At 40.7% G+C, this 26136-nt stretch overlaps 1 protein-coding gene across 1 annotated transcript in view; it reads right to left on the bottom strand.

The window, feature by feature from the left end:
* Positions 1–1124: 1124 nt before the first annotated feature.
* Positions 1125–26136, bottom strand: part of TRPM3 (transient receptor potential cation channel subfamily M member 3) — a 710253-nt gene continuing 685241 nt past the window's right edge. The window contains exons 24-25 of the mRNA XM_073543729.1: positions 11308–11440; positions 1125–5575 (exon numbers count right to left, since the gene is read on the bottom strand). Coding sequence (XP_073399830.1) covers positions 4156–5575; positions 11308–11440 — 1553 coding nt within the window. The 3' untranslated portion in view covers positions 1125–4155. The remainder of the gene's footprint in view (positions 5576–11307; positions 11441–26136) is intronic.

Genomic DNA, 26136 nt, shown 5'->3' on the forward strand with positions numbered 1-26136 from the left:
GATCAGCCTGTGGTTCTACTGAGGTGTTATGGAAGCCCAGGTTGCGTTGATAGCAGCCTTCAGCTTGTCTGTATTGTTGGGTCTGGTGTCTCTCATCTTCTTCTTGACAATACCCCATAGATTCTCTATGGGGTTAAGGTCAGATGAGTTTGCTGGCCAATCAAGCACAGTGATACTATTGTTTCTAAACCAGGAATTGGTACTTTTGGCAGTGTGGACAGGTGTCAATTCCTGCTGGAGAATTACATTTCCATCTCCAATAAGCTTGTCGGCAGAGGAAAGCATTAAGTGCACTAAAATTTCTTGATGGAAGGCTGTGCTGACTTTAGTCTTGACCTACACCAGCAGATGACATGGCTCCAGAAACCATCATTGATTGTGGATACTTCACATAAGACCTTGGAAATCAAGGTCCCAGAGTCTGGAGGAAGAGTGGCGAGACAGACAATCCAAGCTGCTTGAGGTCTAGTGTGAAGTTTCTACAATCAGTGATGGTTTGGGGAGCCATGTCATCTGCTGGTGTAGGTCCACTGTGTTTTATCAAGACCAAAGTCAGCGCAGCCGTTTACCAGGAAATTTTAGAGCGCTTCATGCTTCCCTCTGCCGACAAGCTTTATGGAGATGGGAAATGTCATTCTCCAGCAGGACCTGGCATCTGTCCACACTGCCAAAAGTACCAATACCTTGTTTACAAACAACAGTATCACTGTGCTTGAATGGCGGCAAACTCGCCTGACCTTAACCCCATAGAGAATCTATGGGGTATTGTCAAGAGGAAGATGAGAGACACCAAACCCAACAATGCAGACAAGCTGAAGGCTGCTATCAAAGCAATCTGGGCTTTCATAACACATCAGCAGTGCTGCAGGCTGCCTCCATGCCACGCCACAATGATGCAGTAATTGATGCCAAAGGAGCCCCGACCAAGTACTGAGTGCATTTACTGAACATACATTTCAGTAGGCCAACAGTTTTAAAATCTTTTTTCAAGCTGGTGTTATAAAATATTCTAATTTGCTGAGATAATGACTTTTGGGTTTTCATTGGTTGTAAGTCATAATCATCAAGATTAACAGAAATAAACGCTTGAAATAGATCACTCTGTTTGTAATGACTCTATGTAATATATGAGTTTCACTTTTTGTATTGAAGAACTGAAATAAATTAACTTTTTGATGATATTCTAATTTTGGAGAAGCACCTGTATATTGTTCATGGATTATATTTATCGTCATTTAGGACAACATTGGATCATTCAGAGATCCACAATGAACTTCTGGAGTGAGTTTGCTGCACTGAAAGTAAAGGGGCCAAATAATATTACACGCCCCACTTTTCAGTTTTTAAATTTCCACAAAAATTTAAAATAACCAATAAATTTCATTCACCTTCACAATTGTGTCCCACTTGTTGTTGATTCTTCACCAAAAACTAACATTTGGTATCTTTGTGCTTGAAGCATGACGTGTGGGAAAAGGTTGAAAAGTTCCAGGGGGCCGAATACTTTTGCAAGGCACTGTAAATTAGTGTTGCCATCCCCCTTTTTCCCCTTCCCCCTTGTACCCTAACCCAATTGTTTATTATATTTGATTATGTATATCCTTTTTCAAGTAGTTTGCTTTTTGCAGCTTATGTTTTGTCTGCTTGAATAGTGCTTTGCACTACACCTTTCTTTATGGTAATGCTTTGGGGATATTTTCCTCCTTATCTATATTAAAAAATATTGTTTTTTTCACAGTAATCCACTGTAAATGCGTGACTAGCGCTTTTCATATATGTTAGAGGTGTCCACTAAATTGTTAGTTATGCACCTGGAGTAGATGAGGTTGGTGTATATAGCAAAGGACATACCACCTCTGTCCTTATATTCTGCAATAGTGTCTACTCTTTCAGTACATAAACACAAACTGCAATTTCTCCAGATAAGACTTGAGAATGGTCTGGCATAGACCGAAACATCGGAATTTATTCAAGAATCGATTTTGGCATTATATTCTCTTTCTTGGAAGGAGTGCATGTAAAGTTGCATCTAGTTGACTATTGCCCTTGTGCAAAACAAATCAGTGTGCAGTGGGCTTCTTTCAGATGTATGACCGGACTAAAAATATCTTTAATAGAGCACCTATCTATTCTGTCTACCACTACTAAAAGTATGCATTGTGCAATATGGAGCAGAATGAACAATAACGGGGCCATGGCCAATGCAAATAACTGATTGACAAGGGGTGCCAAGATGGACTCACACACACAGGACAAGGCAATAGGGTACATTTAGTGCCTAGTAAATAAGATCAGCAAAACTATAGTTAGTTGTAATTTCTAAAGGCTTCTAAAGCGGAAAGTAGGACCCATGATGTGAACTTTAAATTTACCCAAACCCTTTAAGTCCTGCGTAATGCAAACTCGAATAGAAGGGCAGTATACTTGTGTGCCCTTCCCTTGATCCTTGTGCTGATTACCACCAATGATCTTGTCTAATATCGCAATGCCCATACAGAAAGCTGTCTTGTATCATGCTTAAAAGTAAATTATGACCAAATCAAATAGCCCCCGATCCTGTCTCTATGTAACAATCATAAAGTATAGTAAGTTCATTTTATAGTCCTGGATCATGTTAAGCCTACAACTAAATTGTCCTCTGAGCTTCTGAATTCCCTAACAATGCAAGAGCTTTGGATAAGGGAAGGATTTTGATTGGAAACAGAATCTTCTTACTCTTTACTACATGATGCATATATGAAATATTTTGGTAATTAGTGATATAAGTAAAGATCTTTTTGAAATACGTAGATGTTTTTAATGTATAGAAATGGTGTGTACGATACAAAGCTTGTATTACGAGTACACACATTCTAATATACCCAACTTGTGGACGCATGTTGCATAGGTAAGCATACAGTGTTCACAAGGAAGGGCACAAGGTTTTTTTTCAGAGGAGCATATTTTCAAAACTATAAAAGGATGATCCTCTTCACGAAATTCACAAAGTCTATTATTGCCCTGTTATATCACTTTATGAGACACAAAACATTCTCATTATGCAAGAAAAAAAAACAAAAAAACCCTATAGTTCTGCCCTGTGACTTTATACTACAATTCATTCATGTAAAAATGAATGAAAATCCCATATTTTAAAGGAAAAGTAACCACAAGTTTTCTTTTCTTTGAGTGTCGGCACCTTAACAATAATATAAACTGGCAGTGATTGCAAAATACAGAGCCTACCATAGAAAAAAACAAAAAAACCACTGAAACAAAACAGTGAAGGTTAGCATACAATACTCCTCACATACAAACATGTATCATCATATTATCACAGCTTTTTAAGCATGCGTTTACTGAGGCAACTGCATTGACAACACCGTAAAAAAATAGATATTACATTACACCATAAAATTACATTCATCCTGAGCTTGCTTGACTGTGCTAGAATGCCCATGAAACACAAAAAAGTTTTTTTTCGGATATATATTATAGAATAATTTTCTTTCCCTATTTGTTATACAAAAGGCATATTTTTCTTTAGTGTTGCTCACTTTTGTTAAAAAAAAAGAAAAAAGTCGCACTGTCATGTGGCACTGGAAGCTAATACAGAGCAGACAGGCCAGGAATCATGCCACAATTATGTTGTCATGTTTGTTCCTTCGGTCATGATCAACAGCGTTGTTGGCAGAGCACGATTCAGACCTGAGAGCTCCTGTTGTGGAATACATTGAACAGGACAAGAGAGGCTTCTGAACAAAGAGTAAACACAAGAGATATCAAGTACATTTTATACAGTGTGTGCGCCAATAGAAAGGTCCCTCTGCGGCGTGCAAATTAGTAAACGCCTCCCGTGAAATCAGGGAGGCCTCATGATGAACTCAACATTTCAATTTAGTATAACAAAAACCTTGAAAAGAGGCTTAATACAGATGCTGAATGGCATGAAATGCAAATGAATCATATTATCTTGTCCAAATCCTTACGTACGAATGCGTTCTACTAAAAATGAGAAGCTATTTTGCTGCCAGATTAAACAAAGTGATTGCTTGGCAAGTGGTTGTTGGTGGTTTCTGTCCATGTTCCAGGATGTGAAGTCAGGGTATTGTGATAAAAATGCTGCAGGTGGACAACTGTTAAACATATTCATCCATAGGAAAGTTAGTTTTAGATCTAACTATGCTTGCTTTCAAAGCTACGGAAGGCTGATGTTCTCGAGAGTCTCCTCATGGATAAGGTGTCACCTCGACTTTCAGGCCTCGATGACTTACTCCTTTGGAATGGATTTCTAAGGCTTGTAGTGTTACGTTGCTTATCAAGTTTATCGCTTATTGAATAACTCTTCTTTGCGTGTTGGTACAACACATTGGGTTCCTCTGCAGAATAACTATTGGCCCTTTCTATTTTCGGGAATGATAAGTTATTCAAGAATGTTTTTGAAGTTGAACTTTCATGAGAAGGTAAACATTTGCTTTTTCCTTCTGTGTCAGGATCTTCGTTATCCGAGCTTGGATGACTTAATTCAGCTTCTCTTTCTGGATGACAGCCGCTAATATCTTCTACTTTTTCTCGGACACATCCTGGAGATATTGACCTCTCTGCAGTGGCCTGTGGAGTGTTGTTCACACATCTTGTGTCAATACAGTCTGTAATACTTGTGTATTCTGCAGACTTTACAGGTACACAAAGATTACTATAATAGCTTTTAGATGGAGAAAACATAAAGCTTTGTGATTTTACAATTGGGGTTTCCTCTAAAACAAAAGGAGCTGTGGCAAGTAAACGACTACTTTTTGAACGCTCTAATGTATGGTACATAGGAGGGTCTAAATCCCATGGATTTGGTCCACTTAGCAAGCTTGTGTGTTCTGAAAGATACCCAATTGTGTCCATTGTTGTCCCCTCCTCATAACTAGGATTGCGACTACAACTACTGCCGCAATGGGAAAAAGAACTACAGCCTCGACCTGCTCCATCAGTGTGATCGCCACATCCAACATTCATTGAGCTTTCTCCACAGTCTATGCCAAATTGTGCCTCATCCATAGCTGAAACATAAATATCGATGCAGGACGAAGGCCTTCTAGAATTTGGAGCTACTGACAAAGAATTAAGTGGAGAAGAAGGAGGTTTCATATCTTTTGATATAGAATGTGAGCTTATAGCTCTGTGCAAACTTACTGTCCTCTCTTTAAAAAAACCTTCAAATTTTTCCAACCCACTTTTGTCCTTCAAGTTTGTTGCATAAAACGATTGACTTCTCATATGAGGCATAAGTGTAGGAGATGTAGGAGACATTGGTTCTTCTCCAACAGGGTCTATAATATCATGTATTTTGTAAGCATTCCCTTCTTGGCTGTTAAAACTGCTCTGTCTTCTAATATAGGCTGCGTCAGTACAATCTGAAGACGTTCTGGATCTTGCTTTAGTTGTCTCTACTTTTTCAACTCCAGAAAGCTTTTCCATGGCTGCAGCCATTCTTCCCAGCATCTCTTCAAGTTGAGCAAGTCTTATATCCACTGTTTGAAGCGATGCCTTCATGAAATGTTCTCGTTCATTTACTTCCTCGAGGCGCATGGACATATTTTCCACTCTAAGTAAATAAAGTAAAATTATAGACTAAATCAGAGTGAATATCATGAAATATAACATCAGTAACATACAGTTTATTACTCTTATTTAAATGATTTTACTGAAGGAGTGTTTCACAGAGAACATGTATCAGACTTTTTAGATCTAAGTTCTTGTCGATAGATAATGTACCCATTCATGCAGAATCAATATAACTATAAATAAGAATTCTACTTTTATTAAATAGATTACATCTGTCCTCAACATTATTCCGCAGTCTGGTAAAAGCATTTCAATACAATTCATACACTGTTGTTAAAATTTAATTTATCCCTCTAACTGCAAACGCTGGCTTTTCAAAGCTTGTCAATAAGAAAACTTCAGCAAAGGCATTTTACTAAATATATTACCTATTACTATAAAGAAGGAGAATGACTTGCATGTTTTAGGTTCTATGGAGACATTGTTGTTGTTTCCATGACTTGGTGAAAAAAACCCAGCTTGGCACTCTTGGAAATTTATTTTTTGGGGGCAAGTTTATGGTGGGGAAAATGTTGAAATATTTCAAAATTTCTTTACATCTTTTACATGGAAAGGCACTTCCATCATCAATATAATTCAGTAAGAGTTGAAACTCTAAAATGTCGTATTAAAAGCAAAAACAATATTAAAGGGGTTGTCCAGTCCAAATCGATAGCTCTGCAGTCACTCTGTGTGACCGCTATCTTATGAATCCCTCCAGTGCATGCACTGTGTGCTGTGGCGAGTCGCCGGTTTCTGACCGGAACTGGAGGGTAAGTATGAGTTATACATACTCCCGTCCAGAGCCCGACTAGTGGGTGTGGCCTTGCATTGAGCATGGCTGCAACCCAGCCAGTGACACGGCTGGGCAGTGGGCATGGCCAACTAGAGGGTGCGGTCTCACTCCATACAAGTGTATGGAAGCGAGGTGGTGCCCACTTGCCGGGAATATGTATAACGTATACATACCCTTTGGTTTTGGGTCAGAAACTAGTAAATCCTCGCAGCGCACTGTGTGCCACACAGAGTGACTGTAGACTTATCGATTTGGACAGGACAACCCCTTGAAAATTGAAAACTAGATGGGAGACTTTCGAATGTCAAAGCATACTGAAATGTAAGTATGTAACTCGTAAGAGAATTTGGGGATTTAAATAGAGCAATGCTGTTTATATTATTTATGAACTACGCTAATCTACTGGATGAGCTTTAAATCTTTTATTTTTTTTACAATACATAGGACATGGTACCTGTATGGAGAATCAATTATTATTTTTATACATCAGCCAACCATAGATAGATTATACATGCTTGATACTTTGTTGTTTAAGTATAAGGAATCAACATCTGAATTGATCTTCTATTTATCTAAAATGTCTCGAAAACAAAAAAATTAGGAAGTATCAGCCATATTAATTAGACTATTTCAATAATACACTGAAATGGAGACCTCTAAAAAATAAAGGAAGCATTTTCTTTTTTTTTGGTTCACTTCTGAGTATTATTGTAGTCTCCACTTTAGTATATTATTGATATATTCTAATTACCGTAATGTGGCTATAAGGAACGGGGAAAGATAATACAGCTATTATGCATTGTAACCCTATCGGTCATATTACTATGCTGCGCACATCAAATGATTGTCACTTAGCAGTCAAGCCTGGTCATTCCAGCTCAATTTGTGCTATTAATACATTTTTTGTAGATAAATTTAGAGAGAGTCAATTATTTTACTGAAATAGTTGAAGATGCAGTAAAATAATTACCATAACTAAACCATATAAGGCTTTTTCCTTGAGTCTCCATACATTTTAGAAATAAAAAAAAAAACTCTCAACAAGATGGATACAGTCACAGGAATTATTTGTATGCCATTAAAAATCTTAAAGAGACTCTTCGGTCAAAATAGGTTTATCACATATTAATAAGCAATATGTGATATATATAAGTATATATTTTAAATGGATGGTTTGTTTCTTGGTTAAATTTGGAAACTTGCTATGTGTAATGCTGTGCAAAGTCATTTATTTATTTAACTTGCCTATAAAGCATCAAGATATTCCTCAACATACAGTACATTCAAGGACAGACCCAGACAGAGGAGGGACCCTGTGTAAGAACAGACTATGGGCCCTTTGTAGCTCAATTATCTGCGACAGATGCTGATTGCTGCTTTGGAGGAAGAAGTAGGCCTCCTTGTGTCCCTTTGTGGCTGCACAGGTTGCAGCAATGGAGTGTCAGCTCCTCAGGACATTGTCATCTCTCATTGTCCTCATTGGGGCTCACAACCTACAGTTGTGTGAAAAAGTGTTTGGCCCCTTCCTGATTTGTTATTCTTTTGCATGTTTGTTACACTTAAATGTTTCAGATCACCAAACAAATGTAAATATTAGACAAAGATAACACAAGTAAACACATAATGTAGTTTTTTTTTAAATAAAGGTCTTTATTGTTAAGGGAAAAAGAAATCCAAACCTACAGGGCCCTGTGTGAAAAAGTGATTGCTCCCTAAACCTAATAATTGGTTGGGCAACCCTTAGCAGCAATAACTGCAATAGAGCATTTGCGATAAATGAGTCTTTTACAATGCTCTGGAGGAATTTTGGCCCACTCATCCTTGCAGAATTGTTATAATTTAGCCACATGGGGGGTATCTGAGCATAAACCGTCTTGTTAAGGTCATGTCACAGCATGTAAATCAGATTAAGGTCAGGAATTTGACTATGTCACGTCAAAGTCTTAATTTTGTTTTTCTTCAGCCATTCAGACGTGGACTTGCTGGTGTGTTTTGGATCATTATCCTGCTGCATAACCCATTTTTTGGTAGACAACAGAATTCATGGTTCCATTTATCACAGCAAGTCTTCCAGGTCCTGAAGCAGCAAAACAGTCCCAGACCATCACTCTACCACTACATATTTTACTGTTGGTATGATGTTCCTTTTCTGAAATGCTGTATTACTTTTACGCCAGATGTAATGGGACAAATACCTTCCAAAATGTTCAACTTTTGTCTCATCAGTCCACAGAGTATTCTCCCAAAAGTCTTGGGGCTCATCAATATTTTTTCTGGTAAAACTGAGATGAGCTTTTAAGTTCTTATTGCTCAGCAGTGGCTTTCATCTTGGAACACTGCCATGCAGGCCATTTTTGACCACTCTCTTTCTTATGGTGGAGTCATAAACAATGACCTTAACTGAGGCAAGTGAGGCCTGCAGTTCTTTGGATGTTGTATTGGGGTCTTTTGTGACCTCTTGGATAAGTTGTCGCTGCGCTCTTGGGGTAATTTTGGCCATCTGTCCACTCCTGGGAAGGTTCACTACTGTTCAAAGTGTTCACCATTTGTGGATAATGGCTCTCACTGTGGTTCGCTGGAGTCCCAAAGTAGTAGAAATGTTTTTACACCCTTTTCCAGACTGATTGATATCAATTACTTTGTTTTTCATTTGTTCCATTTTTTTTGGATCACAGCATGAGGTCTAGGATTTAATGATCTTTCGGTCTACTTTACTTTGTCATGTAGGTCCTATTTAAGTGATTTCTTTATTGAGAACAAGTGTGGCAGCAATCAGGCTTGGGTGTGGCTAGGGAATTTGAACTCAGCTTTCCAAAGATATGATAAACCACAGTTTATGTTTATGTTAATTTATGTTTTAGTGGGAGGCAATAACTTTTTCACACAAGGCCTTGTAGGATTGGATTTCTTTTTCCCTTAATAATAAAAGAGTTTCATTTAAAAACTGCATTATGTTCTTACTTTGTTACTTTTGTCTAATATTTAAATTAGTTTTGTGATCTAAAACATTTAAGTCTGACAAACATGCAAAAGAATAGGAAATCAGGAAGAGGGCAAACACTTTTTCACATACCTGTATATTCCCTATCAATACTTTGAAGGAAATTATGAATTAGCAGAAAACCAACGCAAACAAAGGAAACACATGCAAAGGCCATGCAGATATCATTAGTTGGACCTAACAGTGCTGGTCAAGATGCAAGACTGGGGTTGGTCATTGACATACAGCATTGTTACCTCTCCAAGTGGCAGTTTCAAAATAATGTTTTTCGTGCATATTTTTCACCCGTGAAACTTTACCAATAAGTGTTGTTTTTGGTCTCATTAAAAAGAATCCATAACTTCCACTCTTTCTGTGCACTCTAAGCACAACAGGGAGGATTGCTTAACACTATTTGGAGAACTGTCAGTATAATCAAAGAATAGTTAGGGTATGTGCACACGTTGCGGATTTGCCGCTGCGGATCCGCTGCAGATCTGCAAGAGATTTACAGTACAATGATAACCTATGAGAGAAAAAATTGGCTGTGCACATGCTGAGGAAAATTCCACGCGGAATCCGCAGCGGTTCACTTTCCGCAGCATGTCAATTCTTTGTGCGGATTCCGCAGTGTTTTTACACCCATTCCATTATAGAAATGTGCAGGTGTAAAAACGCATGCCAAATCCGCACAAAATGAGCAGGAAATCCTCATAAAAAACGCTGCCAAGAGATGCAGATTCCGAGCGGAAAAATCCGCACAGCAACCCGCAACGTCTGCACATACCCTTAAGGGAGGTGATAAGAACAGTATACCTTCACTATTTGCACTGCCCCCATATTCCCTCTCTAAAGCCTTCTTGCTTATACCTTCCGAAGACACCCCATTAATTTCTCTCCAACCTCACTAAGAGATCCAGGCTGAGCATTTAATTTAACTCTATGATAGTCCAATACTCACAGACCAGTACAGAACGTTGGCTATCAGGATTTGCACGCTACTGAAGAGTTTTCTTATGAGCATATTCATAATAAAGCCTGGGGTTCTCCACCATGTTAATACTCAAGAAAAAAGAAGTATGTACAAAAAATGGCCAGGATCACATGAATAAATTTCAAATATTAGAAACAATACATTTTATTAAAGCATGATTACACAGGATCACACAAACAAGGTACAGACCACATGTTAAAAACAATTAAAAAACCATTGAGCGTGGCTTCCCAGCGATACGCGTGGGGTTCCTCTCTCCACACACCATGCTGTGACCGGGTATTTGTATCTCTGCATCCACCTACAGGCTTTTTTGCTGCATTCTTCTTTTACCCCTAAATGGATTTTACCATATACTATATATACCCAACTGGTCCTTCAGGTGTTATGGTTTATACCTTCCATGTTTTTTTAATTTTTTTTAACATGTGGTCTGTACCTTGTATGTGTGATCCTGTGTATTCTTGCTTTAATAAAATGTACTGTTTCTAATATTTGAATTTTATTCATGTGATCCTGGCCATTTTTTGTACACACTTCTTTTTTTCTTGAGTATTAACATAGTCATGTTTCAAGTGTGGGGCTAGTGATCCCTAGTATTATTTTGTGGTGCCCTCGGACTTCTTCCATGCAATGGGGTTCTCCACTATGATGCAGTAAAAACTGGGGAATGATTGTAGATTCACGACTGATGCTACAAGAACATGAACATAGTCTCGGGATCCTGCGGACACCAGAGACGCTGTGGATCATCAGTCTTTGCATGTGTTTCATAGACCAATGGAGCTCTCTCTTGATTTAAATATAAAGAAGAATACACATTATAATATGTGTCTTTAGGTCAATAGGAATTGATAGGTCTGCTCATTATGAATATATGAGACTGCAGTGAAAATTACTACATGTAAACCCAGCCTAACATTTAATCAGTAAAGTGATCGAAGCGCTATAAAAAAGTCTCACCTTTCTGCAGTAACTCGAATTCTTTCATCGTTAGAAGAGTTAAACCGATCATCTTTTTCTCTAAAATACTCCTCTATGCACTGTTCTTCAAAATCATGTACTTTCTTAAGTTCGTCCTCTGTGATAAACAGTTCTGTTGAGGAAAAGGCACAAGCAACGCTCATTGCGGATTTTCAGAAACATTGTGTCAAAAGGTTTATCCTTCTTAGAGAAGTAAACATATCCTTGAAGAAAATAAATACATCTTACTAACAGTGCAAGGACATGCTAAAATTTGCTGCATGTCATCTAGAAGTGTTTATCTTATCACGATAATGCCTTTTCACACTCAAGCCAGCCGGTAGTCAGCCGGTTACTGAAGGTTTGGTTACAGGTGACCACACACATTTCACCTGTTGGTCATTCAAATTAATGACCATCCATGTAGTATAAAAGAATGAGGGGGCACTGGCCCATAAAGGAGGGTCTCTAGTAAAGGGTCCAGTTCTATTACAATGAAATATTCCATTTTCCTCACACTATGGCGTGGGAATTTTCAGAGAGCTGAAAAGTTCTTGTGATAAACCAATTGCTCGTGGTGAAAAGAGAATTGGTCTTAAAGGGTCAAACAAGAAAAACCGGGCCGATTCTGCTAATCAAAAGCTGATCAAACTCTGAAAAAAAACTGATCACAGCTGGATAAAATTTTCTGGGATGTGGGGAATGAAAATTAAATTCTTCACCTTCACAAACTCTAGAAGCAAAAGAATGCCTTGTTCTTAAAAGGGATTGGCCAATCTAAACATGTTGGAAAATGCCCTAGCTTACCTTTTTTTACCTTTTCCATTTGCCAGAGAAGAAAATGAAGTCTGTTCAAAGAAAAATTATATTTTATGGTCCCAACTCCCTAATTCTGTAAATTTAAAGGGTTATTTCCATCTTGGCCTTTAATAGCCAAAACAGGAATAACTGCTTCTAGTTCCCAAGCACCAGAGGCTGGGCTATGGAAAGAGCTAAGTGCAGCGGCCCTATACTTCTTGCAAATCTCTTATAGAAATGAATTAAATGAGTGGAAGTTATGAAAACAGCATAACTAAGTGAGCACCACTGTTGGCGAAATTTCCACGGTGCCGAAACACAAGGTTCCCATGCACTGCTGTGGACTTGCATGAGCAGCATAGCACAGCTGCATCTGGCTTTTTTTCACAACCCACTTTTGGTGGATGGCACCAAGAAGCAGTTATTCCCGTCTCGGCCATTAAAGGCTGGAGATGGGAATAACGCCTTTAAGAGTACAGAGAGATATATTAGTGGAGAATCGAAACACTGTTCAGTGCACCATTCCCAGCTCAGAAATCTTCACTGCTTGCCGTAGAGTCTACAATATATTCAAGTCCTACCTATGCACCTTCTTTATGACCCCATTCATTGCTGCACATGCTGTCACAAATATCCATTGAAAACAACTCAGTCTGTTCTTCAGAAGAAAGTGGAGACAAGGTCAGAATAACAATTAACTGCGCCATCGCACTTGTGTCTGAGCCATGTGTGACACCTGCATTCACAGTCCGCACAAATGGCAGAAAACAGATACCTTGTGTCTGGATATTATTCAATCTACTGATGTCCTCATGATAACATGATTAAGGCTGTGTTTACACACAGCGTTTTTTTAAGCAGTATTTTTAGCGGTTTTTCCAATAAAACCGCTAAAAATAAGCTTCCCATTCATTTCTATGCATTTTGCACTTTTTGTGCATATTGATGCGTTTTTTTACCGCGAAAAAAGCGCATCGCGGTAAAAAACGCAGCATGCTCATTAATTTCGCAGATTTTTCCGCGTTTCTGGCTATATCTATGTGTTTTGAAAACGCGCAGAAAAAACATGCAAAAAACGCGCAGAAAAAAACGCGCGGTTTCTGGGAAGGGAGTCAGGTTTTATAGCAGAAATTTTCTGCTACGTGTGCACTTAGCCTAAGGCTGTGTGCACATGCTGCGGATTTTGCTGCGGTTCCGCAGCGGTTTTGGCCGCTGCGGACCCGCAGCAGTTTCTGCTGCGGTGTACAGTACCATGATTCCCTATGGGAATCAAAAACCGCAATGCAGACGGTGCGGAATTTTCCGCGCGGATTATCTGCGGTTTTCAATCCGCAGAAAGAATTGACATGTCAATTCTTTCTGCGGATTCCCCTGCGGTTTGCCATCTCCTCCATTGAGGAGATGAAAAACCGCAGGGCAAAACCGCAGAGCAATCCGCAGGTAAAACCGCAGGTCTTTTGACCTGCGGTTTCACCTGCGGATTTTACAAAATCCGCGCGGATGAATCCGCACCTAATCCGCAGCGTGTGCACACAGCCTTAAGCTGCTTTAGCTGCTCTTCAAAACTCTTCTTTTTTCAGGCCTCTCGTATATTATGCAAAATGATACTGGTCGGCTATTGGAAATTAGTCCTAAATGGATTATTGCCATACTTTAAATATGGAAGATAAGAAAAATTGTCTTGGAAGGTTACTTGGTTCTTCATTAACATAGTAACATAGTTTTGAAGGTTGAAGGAAGACCTTATGTCCATCTTGTTCAGCCTATTTTTAGTGCAGCTGTTCTGCATTTTTGATCCTGGGGAAGGCAAAAAACCCACAGAGTAGAAGCCAATTTTCTCCATAGGGAAAAAAATTCCTTCCCCTAAGCTGGGTCAACCATCTACCTATAATATTCTGTTATTCGTAACCTTCTATACTGTTACTCACAAGAAAAGCATCCATTCCTTTCTTAAATTCATTCAGTGAGTTAGCCATCACCACTTCCTCAGGAAGAGAATTCCAGAGCCTCACTGCTCTTACTGTGAAGAACCCTCTTCTATGCTGATGCAGAAATTGTCTTTCCTTCAAACGAAGAGAATGCCCCCTTGTTCTTGTTACAGTCCTTGGTACAAACAGTTCATTTGAGAGATCTCTGTATTGCCCTCTGATATACTTGTACATATATATTAGGTCTCCCCTAAGTCTTCTCTTATCTAGAGTAAATAGACCTAATTTTGATAACCTTTCTGGGTATTGTAGTGAACCAACTCCATTTATCATTTTAGTAGCCTGCCTTTGAACCCTTTCAAGTTCAGTAATGTCTTTCTTGAGCACCGGCGTCCAAAATTGCACACAATACTCCAAGTGTGGTCTGACGAGTGATTTGTACAGAGGGAGAATTGTTTTCATCTCGTGTCCCCAGACCTCTTCTAATGCATCCCATGACCCTATTTGCTTTTGTGGCAGCTGCCTGACACTGGGCACTCCAATTTAGCTTCTTTTTAACTAAGAGGCCTAAGTCTTTTTCCATGTCTGATTTCCCAAGTGGTTTCCCATTTAGTAAGTAATTGCAGCATCTGTTTCTCCTTCCCATGTGCATAACCTTACACTTATCTGTGTTAAACCTCATTTGCCATTTTTCAGCTCAATTCTCCAATTTACTCAAATCTGTCTGTAGTTGCAAACTGTCCTCCTTTGTGTTAACTACCTTACATAGTTTTGTATCATCTGCAAATACTGATATTTTACCATGTAAGCCATCCACTAGATCATTAATAAATATATTAAATAGTAGGGGGCCCAATACAGAACCCTGTGGTACCCCACTAGTAACCCTGGCCCAATCTGAGTATGCACCATTAATAACCACTCTTTGTTTTCTATCACTCAGCCAGCTACCTACCCATCTACACACATTTTCCCCTAGCCCAAGCTTTCTCATCTTACTTACCAATCTTTTATGTGGGACAGTGTCAAATGCCAGAGTATAGGCTAAACAGGATGAACTTGTGCTTTTTTCAGTCTTACAAAAAATAATTTTACTATTATCTAAGTGGGCATAAAGGGCAACCTTAAAGGGATTTTCCAGTTTTAGAAAGTGATTGTCCCCAGGACAAACAAACAGACTGGGTCTATGCTTACAGAGTCTTTTGAGTGGAAACTAAACAGAATCTCCAAGATTAATGAAGAGTTTTTAGTTTTTGAGTAGGATATGAAAAGTTTCTGCTCTAAAAACTCAGTGTGCACATCCCCTTGCTTGCCCTCCCAGGGTCCCGCTCTGTGTCTCCACAGCTTCTCTGGGTATCTGGTATTGTCTGCAGCACTGATGCCACATTGACAGGGCTGCAGCAAATCAGGGAGCTTAGCAGCTCTGTGTGGCTCTCGCCATTTACTCAGGTAGAACTGCTGAGCTCAGTTATCCCTATCGCTGTGACATCAGCGCTACAAACAATAACAGATGCTGGGAGCAGCAGCGGAGACTCAGTGCTGGACCTGGAAAAGAGGTGAATAAAACACTGTTTGAATATTTAATACAAACTGCAGGGGGGACAGAAAACCCCTTTAAGGCCTCTTTTACATGGCAGTATCTACATTAGTATTTTGCATCAGTATATGTGAGCTAAAACCAACAGTGAAGCACAAAACAGAGAAAATTATAAGGCTATGTGCCCACGTTGCAGAAATGCTGCGGAAATGTCGGCAGCATTTCCGCAACTCCCCACCGTGGGTAAAACGCATGCGGAATTCGCATGTTTTCTCGCAAAACACAAGCGTTTTGCAAGTGCATTTAGCTTGCAGAATGCTTGCGCTTTCCAAGCGATTTGAAGCATCGCTTGGAAAGGTGATTGACAGGTTGGTCACACTTGTCAAGCATAGTCCTTGACAAGTGTGACCGCCTTTTTACTATTGATGCTGCCTATGTGGCATCAATAGTAAAAGATAGAATGTAAAAAAAAAAAAAAAAGGTTATTCTCACCTTCCGACGGCCCCGATCTCCTCCGCGGCGCTCTCGGTACGTTCCGTTGCCAGGGATGCTTTGTGCAAAGGACCTGAGATGACGTTACGCTCACGAGCCTGCAACGTCATCTCCGGTGACTCGAGCAATGCATCCCTGGGACCGGAAGATGCTGGCAGCATGGCTGAGAGGCGGGAAAGCTCCGGAGCCACCAGAAGGTGAGTATATCACTATTTTTTATTTTAATTCTAATTTTTACAGGATTATGGTACCCAAGGCATGGAGGAGAGTCTCCTCTACTCCAGACCCTGGGTACCATCCACACATGAAGCGCTCACTGATGAGCATAGCCACATGCGTAAAGTGAGCGTTTGAATGCATTCCTATGGCGGCGGAAATGCTGCGATGCCGCAGAAAGAATGGACATGCTGAGGATTTTACCGCTATGCGATTCCGCAGTGGTAAATTCCACAGCAGGGTCATTGCAACTGCGGAATCCCATAGGAATGCATTGGGATGCAGTTTTTAAAGTGTTTCCGCTGCGTGAAAAACACAGAGGAAACACTTGAAAAACGCAACGTGGGCACACAGCCTAAGGGCTCATACTCATATGCGAGAAACTCGGACGAGTCTCGCACGTCAATACTCAGCACTGCCACCGGCACTCAGATCGGATCATGTGGCCGCATAGAAATACATGCAGCTGAATGCTCCGATCCGAGTTCCGGCGGCAGTGCCGGGTATTGACGGGCGAGACTTGTCCGAGTTTCTCGCATGTGAGTATGTGCCCTAAGGCTGGGGTCACACTAGAGAGATATACGGACGAATGAGAGGCGCTAAAACCACGCATGGCACACGGACCAGTGATTCTCTATGGGGCAGCTCCCAACAGCCCTATATTTCTCAGCCGTATTTTACGGGCTGAGACAATCACAGCATGCTGCGATTGTCAGCGTATTCCGGCCGAAATACGCCAATGCAAGTCTATGGGGGCGCAAAAGATACGGATTACACATGGACCAGACGTATGACTTGCGAGAAATACGCACCTGGTGTCCTTTAACAAAAGCCGGAAATTCATTTTGCGAGACAGTAAAATCACACTGACAGGTTTAATAAAGAAACAAAAGAATAGGTATAGACACACACAATACATAAATATATATATACTGTATATATACACATGTCATTGAGACATATATGTATATATATTTATATATTTACATTTCATAGAGTTCTACATAGCATAATAGCCGCTAATTCTATTGCCGACTTCTGTAAAATCAATCCCAAACCCGACATGAAATGACACATTGTTTACATGCAGTAAACCATTTTATTTCATGTTTTTTTATATGTCCCTGACTAATAATTAAATTAGGGTTTGTGTGTAAAATTTGGGACATCTAGGTGTTAAATTAACCCCTTCACTACCAAGGGTGGTTTGCACGTTAACTCCCGGGCCAATTTTTACAATTCTGACCACTGTACCTTTATGAGGTCATAACTCTGGAACGCTTCCATGGATCCCGGTGATTATGACATTGTTTTCTCGTGACATATTGTACTTCATGATAGTGGTAAAATTGCATTCAAATAACTTGCGTTTATTTGTGAAAAAAACGGAAATTTGGCGAAAATTTTGAAAATTTCGCAATTTTCCAACTTTGAATTTTTATGCCCTTAAATCACAGCGATACGGCACACAAAAAACTTAATACATAACATTTCCCACATGTTTACTTTACATCAGCACAATTTTGGAACCAAAATTTTTTTTTGTTAGGAAGTTATAAGGGTTAAAAATTGGCCAGCGATTTCTCATTTTTGCAACAGCATTTTATTTTTAGGGACCACTTCACATTTGAAGCCACTTTGAGGGGTCTATATATAGAAAATACCCAAAAGTGACACCATTCTAAAAACTGCACCCCTTAAGATGCTTAAAACCACATTCAAGAAGTTTATTAACCCTTTAGGTGCGTCACAGGAATTTTTTGAATATTAAAAAAAAAATGAACATTTAACTTTTTTTCACAAAAAAAATACTTCAGGTTCAATTTTCTTTATTTTACCAAGTGTAACAGGAGAAATTGGACTGCAAAAGTTATTGTGCAATTTGTCCTGAGTACGCTGATACCTGATATGTGGGGGGGGGAACCACTGTTTCGGCGCATGGCAGACCTCAGTAGGGAAGGAGTGCCGTTTGACTTTTTCAATGCAAAATTGGCTGGAATTCAGATCGGACGCCATGTCGCGTTTGGAGAGCCCCTGATGTACCTAAACAGTGGAAACCCCCCAAGTGACCCCATTTTGGAAACTAGACCCCCCAAGGAACTTATCTAGATATGTGGTGAGAACTTTGAACCCACAAGGGCTTCACAGAAGTTTATAACGTACAGCGGTACAATTAAAAAATCATATTTTTTCCACAAAAATGATCTTTTCACCCCCAATTTTTATTTGTCCAAGGGTAACAGGACCCTAAAAGTTATTGTGCAATTTGTCCTGAGTACACTGATACCCCATATGTGGGTGTAAATGACTATTTGGACGCATAGCAGAGCTCGGAAGGGAAGCAGCGCCATTTGACGTTTTTGGCTAGATTTGAGATCGGACACCATGTCGCGATTGGAAAACCCCTGATGTACCAAAACAGTGGAAACCCCCCACAAATGACACCATTTTGGAATCTAGACCCCCCAAGGAACTTATCTAGATGTGTGGTGAGAACTTTGAACCCCCAAGGGCTTCACAGAAGTTTATAACGTACAGCAGTACAATTAAAAAATCATATTTTTTCCACAAAAATGATCTTTTCACCCTCAATTCTTATTTTTCCAAAAGTAACAGGACCCTAAAAGATATTGTGCAATTTATCCTGAGTACGCTGATACCCCACATGTGGGTGTAAACCACTATTTGGGCGCATGGCAGAGCTCGGAAGGGAAGCAGCACCATTTGATGTTTTTGGCTGGAATTGAGATCGGACACCATGTCGCGATTGGAAAACCCCTGATGTACCAAAACAGTGGAAACCCCCCACAAATAACACCATTTTGGAAACTAGACCCCCTAAGGAACTTATCTAGATGTGTGGTGAGCACTTTGAACCCCCCAGTGCTTCACTGAAGTTTATAACGTCCGGGCGTGAAAATAAAAAAATCGTATTTTTTCCACAAACATCATCTTTTAGTCCCCATTTTTTTTATTTTCCCAAGGGTAACAGGAGAAATTGGACCCCAAAAGTTGTTGTCCAATTTGTCCTGAGTACGCTGACACCCCATATGTGGGAGAAAACTACTGTATGGGGACACGTCGGGGCTCGGAAGGGAAGTAGTGACGTTTTGGAATGCAGACTTTGATGGAATGGTCTGTGGGTGTCATGTTGCCTTTGGAGAGCCCCTGATGTACCTAAACAGTGGAAACCCCCCACAAATGATCCCATTTTGGAAACTAGACCCCCTGAGGAACTTATCTAGATGTGTGGTGAGCACTTTGAACCCCCAATGGCTTCACAGAAGTTTATTTTCAAATATTTTTATTAGGTATTTTAGCAGAATTTACAAACATGATCTTTGTTTATGTAGTAATTCACATTGGTAAGTAGGGAAAGGGGGGAAGGAAAGGGATAGGAGTAGGGAAGGGAAAGAAAGGAGTTTTGATAGTAACATAGACAGAGCTGTACATATTTGTATTTTTTCAACAAACATCATCTTTTAGTCCCCATTTTTTTTATTTTCCCAAGGGTAACAGGAGAAATTGGACCCCAAAAGTTGTTGTCCAATTTGTCCTGAGTACGCTGATACCTCATATGTGGGAGAAAACTACTGTATGGGCACACGTCGGGGCTCGGAAGGGAAGTAGTGACGTTTTGGAATGCAGACTTTGATGGATTGGTCTGCGGGTGTCATGTGCGTTTGGAGAGCCCCTGATGTACCTAAACTATTGAAACTCCCCACAAGTGACCCCATTTTGGAAACTAGACCCCCCACGGAGCTTATCTAGATGTGTGGAGAGCACTTTGAACCCCCAAGTGCTTCACAGAAGTTTATAACGCCTGGGAGTGAAAATAAAAAAAACATTTTTTTCCGCAAAATTATATTTTTGCCCCCAATTTTTTATTTTCCTAAGGGTAACAGGAGAAATTGGACCCCAAAAGTTGTTTTGTAATTTGTCCTGAGTAGGCTGATACCCTACATGTGGGGGTAAAACACTGTTTGGGCGCATGGCAGAGCTTGGAAGGGAAGGAGCACCATTTGACTTTTTCAACGCAGAATTGGCTGGCGTTGAGATCAGACGCCATGTTGCATTTGGAGAGCACCTGATGTGCCCAAACAGTGGAAACCCCCCAATTATAACTCCAACCCTAACCTCAACACACCCCTAACCCTAATCTGAGCCCTAGCCCTAACCCTAGCCCTAACCCTAGCCCTAACCCTAACCCTAGCCCTAACCCTAACCCTGGCCCTAACCCTAGCCCTAACCCTAACCCTACCCTAACCGTAACCCTAGCGGGAAAATGGAAATAAATACATTTTCTTTTAGTTTTATTATTTTTCCCTAACTTAGGGGGTGATAACGGGGGGTTTGATTTACAATTTATGGCAGTTTTTATGTTTGGCGGCTGTCGCACGCTAAAAGACGCTTTTTATTGTAAAAATAGTTTTTGCATCACCACATATTGTGAGCTATAATTTTTCCGTATTTTGACCCACCAAGTCATGTGAGGTCTTATTTTTTGTGGGACGAGTTGACGTTTTTATTGGTACCATTTTCGGGCACGTGACATTTTTTGATCGCTTTTTATTTCGATTTTTGGGACGCAGAATGAACAAAAACCAGCGTTTCATGAATTTCTTTTGGGGGGTGCGTTTACACCGTTCCGCGTGCGGTAAAATTGATAAAGCGTTTTTATTCTTCGGGTCAGTACGGTTACAGCGATACCTCATTTAAGTCGTTTTTTTATGTTTTGTCGGTTTTTTGCAATGAAAACAATTTTATATAAAAAATAATAATTTTTGTATCGCTTTATTCTGCGAGCTATAACTTTTTTATTTTTTTGCGGATGATGCTGTATCATGGCTCGTTTTTTGTGGGACAAGATGACGTTTTCAGCGGTACCATGGATATTTATATGCGTCTTTTTGATCGCGCGTTATTGCACTTTTTGTTCGGTGGTATGATAATAAATCATTATTTTTTGCTTCGTTTTTTATTTTTATTTTTTAAGGGGTTCGCTAAAGGGGTTAACTAATGGGACAGTTTTATAGGGCAGGTCATTACGGACGCGGCGATACCAAATATGTGTACTTTTAGTGTTTTTGTTTTTTTTTATTTTGAAAAAATGGATTTATTGGGGAATATTTTTTTTTTTTTACTAATTTATTTAGCAATTTTTTTAAAATTATTTTTAACACTTTTTTTTTACTTTATTACCTTGTCCCAGGTGGGACATCACTGTCCTGTGACAGATCGCTGATCTGTCACATCACAGATCACTGTGACAGATCAGCGATCTGTCACAGGCACTGCTGCAGACTTCCTCATGCCTGCGCTTTGCAGGCAGTGAGGAAGTCAGCTCCCTGCAGGCCCCCGTCGCCATCTTGGATCCGGGGGCCTGTAGGGAAAGAGCCCCCCACAGCAGCGCTGCACATTGCGCTGCCGTGGGGGGCTCAGGGAAGCACGGAGGGAGCCCCCTCCCTGCCGATGCTTCCCTTTAACCCCCGGTACACCGCGATCGCGTTTGATCGCGGTGTGCAAGGGGTTAACGTGTCGGGTGTCAGCTATGATAATTAGCTGACACCCGGCCGCGATCAGCGGCGCTCACCACGTGGGCGCCGCTGATCGCTGGGACGTAATATTCTGTCCATGGTAGTTAGGTCCAGGGTCACATGGACGGAATATTACGTCCTTTGTAGGTAAGGGGTTAAGGGGTTAATTCATTTTAAAATAATGCGTGGGCTCCTGCGGTAAAATTGCAACCAGAGAGGTAAAGCAGGTGAGTGAGGGCAGATTTTAACCCCTTCTTTACCCAGCCTATTTTGACCTTAATGACCTGGACATTTTTTGCTATTCTGACCAGTGTCCCTTTATGAGGTAATAACTCAGGAACGCTTCAACGGATCCTAGCGATTCTGAGATTGTTTTTTCATGACATATTGGGCTTCATGTTAGTGGTAAATTTAGGTCGATAATTTTTGCGTTTATTTGTGAAAAAATCAGAAATTTGGTAAAAATTTAGAAAATTTCGCAATTTTCAAATTTTGAATTTTTATTCTGTTAAACCAGAGAGCTATGTGACACAAAGTGGTTACTAAATAACATTTCCCACATGTCTACTTTACATCAGCACAATTTTGGAAACATTTTTTTTGTTAGGAAGTTATAAGGGTTAAAAGTTGACCAGCGATTTCTCATTTTTACAACAAAATTTACAAAACCATTTTTTTAGGGACCACCTCACATTTGAAGTCACTTTGAGGGGTCTATATGGCAGAAAATACCCAAAAGTGACCCCATTCTAAAAACTGCACCCATCAAGCTACTCAAAACTACATTCAAGAAGATTATTAACCCTTCAGGTGTTTCTCAGGAACTAAAGCAACGTGGAAAGAAAAAATGGACATTTTAATTTTTACAACAAAAATTTTCTTTTAGCATCAATTTTTTCATTTTCACATGGGCAACAGGATGAAATGGATCCTAAATTTGTTGGGCAATTTCTCCTGAGTACTCCGATACCTCATATGTGGTCATAAACCACAGTTTGGGTGCATGGCAGGGCTCAGAAAGGAAGGAGCGCCATTTGACTTTTTGAATGGAAAACATGCTGGAATATTTAGCGGTTGCCATGTCGCATTTGGAGAGCCCCTGTGTGCCTAAACTTTGGAGCTCCCCCACAAGTGACCTCTTTTTGGAAACTAGACCCCCCAAGGAACTTATCTACATGCATAGTGATCACTTTGAACCCCCCAGGTGCTTCACAAATTGATCGGTAAAAAAAAAAGTACTTTTTTTTCACAAAAATTTTCTTTTAGCCTCAGTTTTTTCATTTTCACATGGGCAACAGGATAAAATGGATCCTAAAATTTGTTGGGCAATTTCTCCTGAGTGCACAGATACCTCATATGTGGTCATAAACCACTGTTTGGGTGCACGGCAGGGTCCGTAAGTGAAGGAGCACTATTTGACTTTTTGAATGGAAAATTAGCTCCAATCGTTATCGGACACCATGTCGCGTTTGGAGAGCCCCTGTGTGCCTAAACAGTGAAACCCCCCACAAGTGACACGATTTTGGAAACTAGACCCCTTATGGAACTTATCTAGATGTGTAGTGAGCACTTTGAAAAACCAGGTGCTTCACAGAAGTTTATAACGCCGAGCAGTGAAAAGAAAAAATAATTTTTTTTCCTCAAAAATGATTTTTTAGCACGCTATTTTTCATTTTCACAAGGGTAACAGGAGAAATTGGACCACAAAAGTTGTTGTGCAATGTGTTCTGAGAACACCGATACCCCATATGTGGGGGGAACCGCTGTTTGGGTGCACGGCAGGGCTCAGAAGGGAAGGAGAACCAATTGACTTTTTGAAATGAAAATTACCTCTAATCGTTAGCGGACATCATGTCGTGTTTGGAGAGCACCTGTGTGCCTAAACATTGGAGCTCCCCCACAAATAACCCCATTTTGGAAACTAGACCCCCTAAGGAACTTATCTAGATGCATAGTGAGCACTTTGAACCCCCAAGTGCTTCACAAAAGTTTATAACGCAGTGCCGTGAAAATAAAAAATATTTTTTTTCCTCAAAAAATTATTTTTTAGTGCGCAATTTTTTTATTTTCACAAGGGTACCAGGAGAAACTGGACCCCAAATGTTGTTGTCCAGTTTATCCTGAGTACGCTGGTACCCCATATGTGGGGGGGACCACTGTTTGGGCACACGTCGGGGCTCGGAAGAGAAGTAGTGACATTTTGAAATGCTGACTTTGATGGAATGGTCTGCGGGCATCATGTTACATTTGCAGAGCCCCTGATGTACCTAAACTGTGGAAACTCCCCACAAATGACCCCATTTTGGAAACTAGACCCCCCAAGGAACTTATCTAGATGTATGGCGAGGACATTGAACCCCCAAGTGCTTCACAGAAGTTTATAACGCAGAGCCGTGAAAATAAAAAAATCTTTTTAAAAAGATTTTTAGCTCACAATTTTTTTTTCACAAGGGTAACAGGATAAATTGGACCCCAAAAGTTGTTGTCCAGTTTGTTCTAAGTATGCTGATACCCCATATGTGGGTGGGGACCACTGTTTGGGCACACGTCGTGGCTCGGAAGGGAAGTAGTGACATTATGAAATGCTGTCTTTGATGGAATAATCTGCGGGCATCATGCTACATTTGCAGAGCCCCTGGTGTGCCTAAACTGTGGAACCCCCCCACAAGTGACCCCATTTTGGAAATTAGACCCCGCAAGGAACTTATCTAGATGTGTGGTGAGCACTTTGAACCCCCAAGTGCTTCACAGACGTTTATAACGCAAAGCTGTGAAAATAAAAAATCATTTTTTCCTCAAAAAATGATTATTTTAGCTCGCAAATTTTTTATTTTCACAAGGGAAGCAGGAGAAATTGGACCCAACAAGTTGTTGTCCAGTTTGTACTGAGTGCGCTGGTACCCCATATGTGGGGGGAACCATTGTTTGTGCGCACGTAAGGGCTGAGAATGGAAGTAGTGACGTTTTGAAATGCAGACTTTGATGGAAAGGTCTGCGGTTGTCGTTACTTTTGCAGAGCCCCTGATGTGCCTAAACAGTAGAAACCCCCCACAAGTGACCCCATTTTGGAAACTAGACCTTCCAAGGAACTTATCTAGATTTCTGGTGAGCACTTTGAACCCCCAAGTGTTCACAGACGTTTATAACGCAGAGACGTGAAAATAAAAAAAATAATTTTTTTTCCAAAAAATAATTTTTTCGCTCCCAATTTTTTATTTTCCCAAGGGTAACAGGAGAAATTAGACCACCAAAGTGGTTATGCAATTTTTCCTGAGTACGCTGATACTCCATATGTTGGGGTAAACCACTGTTTGGGCACACGTCGGGGCTTGGAAAGGAGGGAGCACCGCTTGACTTTTTGAACGCAAAATTGGCTGGTATCAATGGTTGCACCATGTCGCGTTTGGAGACCCCCTGATGTGCCTAAACAGTGGAAATTCTAACTCCAACCCGAACCCCAACACACCCCTAACCACAGCCCTAACCCCAACACATCCCTAACCCTAATCCCAACCCTAACCATAACCCTAACCCCAACACACCCCTAACCCTAATTCCAACCCTAACCCTATTCCAACCCTAACCCTTATTCCAACCCTAACCCTCTTTCCAACCCTAACCCTAACCCTCTTTCCAACCCTAACCCTCTTTCCAACCCTAACCCTAACGCTCTTTCCAACCCTAACCCTAACCCTAATGGAAAAATAAAAATAAAAATAATTTCTTTATTTTATTAGTTAATCCTGCCTATGGGGGTGATAAACGGGGGGTTTATTTACTTTTCATTCTATTTTAATCACTGTGAGAGTTTATCACAGTGATCAAAATGAATGAAGGGAAATTGCAGCCGGCGGACGCACTGCGCATGTGCCCGCCATTTTCCAAGATGGCGGCGCCCATGAAGCAGGACCGCGGGACACCGGGAGGCGGAGAGGGACATCAGAGGTACCGGGGGGGTGAGAGGGGGGTCGGAAGGTGGGGGGAGCCCAGAGAAGGGGGAGGGGAGCTGATGATGACGGCGGCGGCACATTACCGCCGTCAGTCAGTATCGGGGGCCGATCGGCCCCATGAGCCAACGGGGGGGTCGGATCACGGTCTCCAGACATGTCCAATGCTACTGCAGCATCGGCCTTGGCTGGATTGTAATATTTCATCAATTTTCATTGATGAAATATTATTATCGCTCTGATTGGCTGATTCACTTTTAACAGCCAATCAGAGCGATCGTAGCCATGTGGGGGCAAAGCCACGCCCCCTGTGGTGAAGAACAAAGCCCCCTGTATCTGCGGGTCGGGTGACCTTTCAGTGACCTAGGTGACCC

This window comes from Dendrobates tinctorius, unplaced genomic scaffold (genome assembly GCF_039654945.1).
Source record: "Dendrobates tinctorius isolate UK_male_01 unplaced genomic scaffold, ASM3965494v1 ptg000134l, whole genome shotgun sequence".
NCBI classification, from domain to species: domain Eukaryota; kingdom Metazoa; phylum Chordata; class Amphibia; order Anura; family Dendrobatidae; genus Dendrobates; species Dendrobates tinctorius.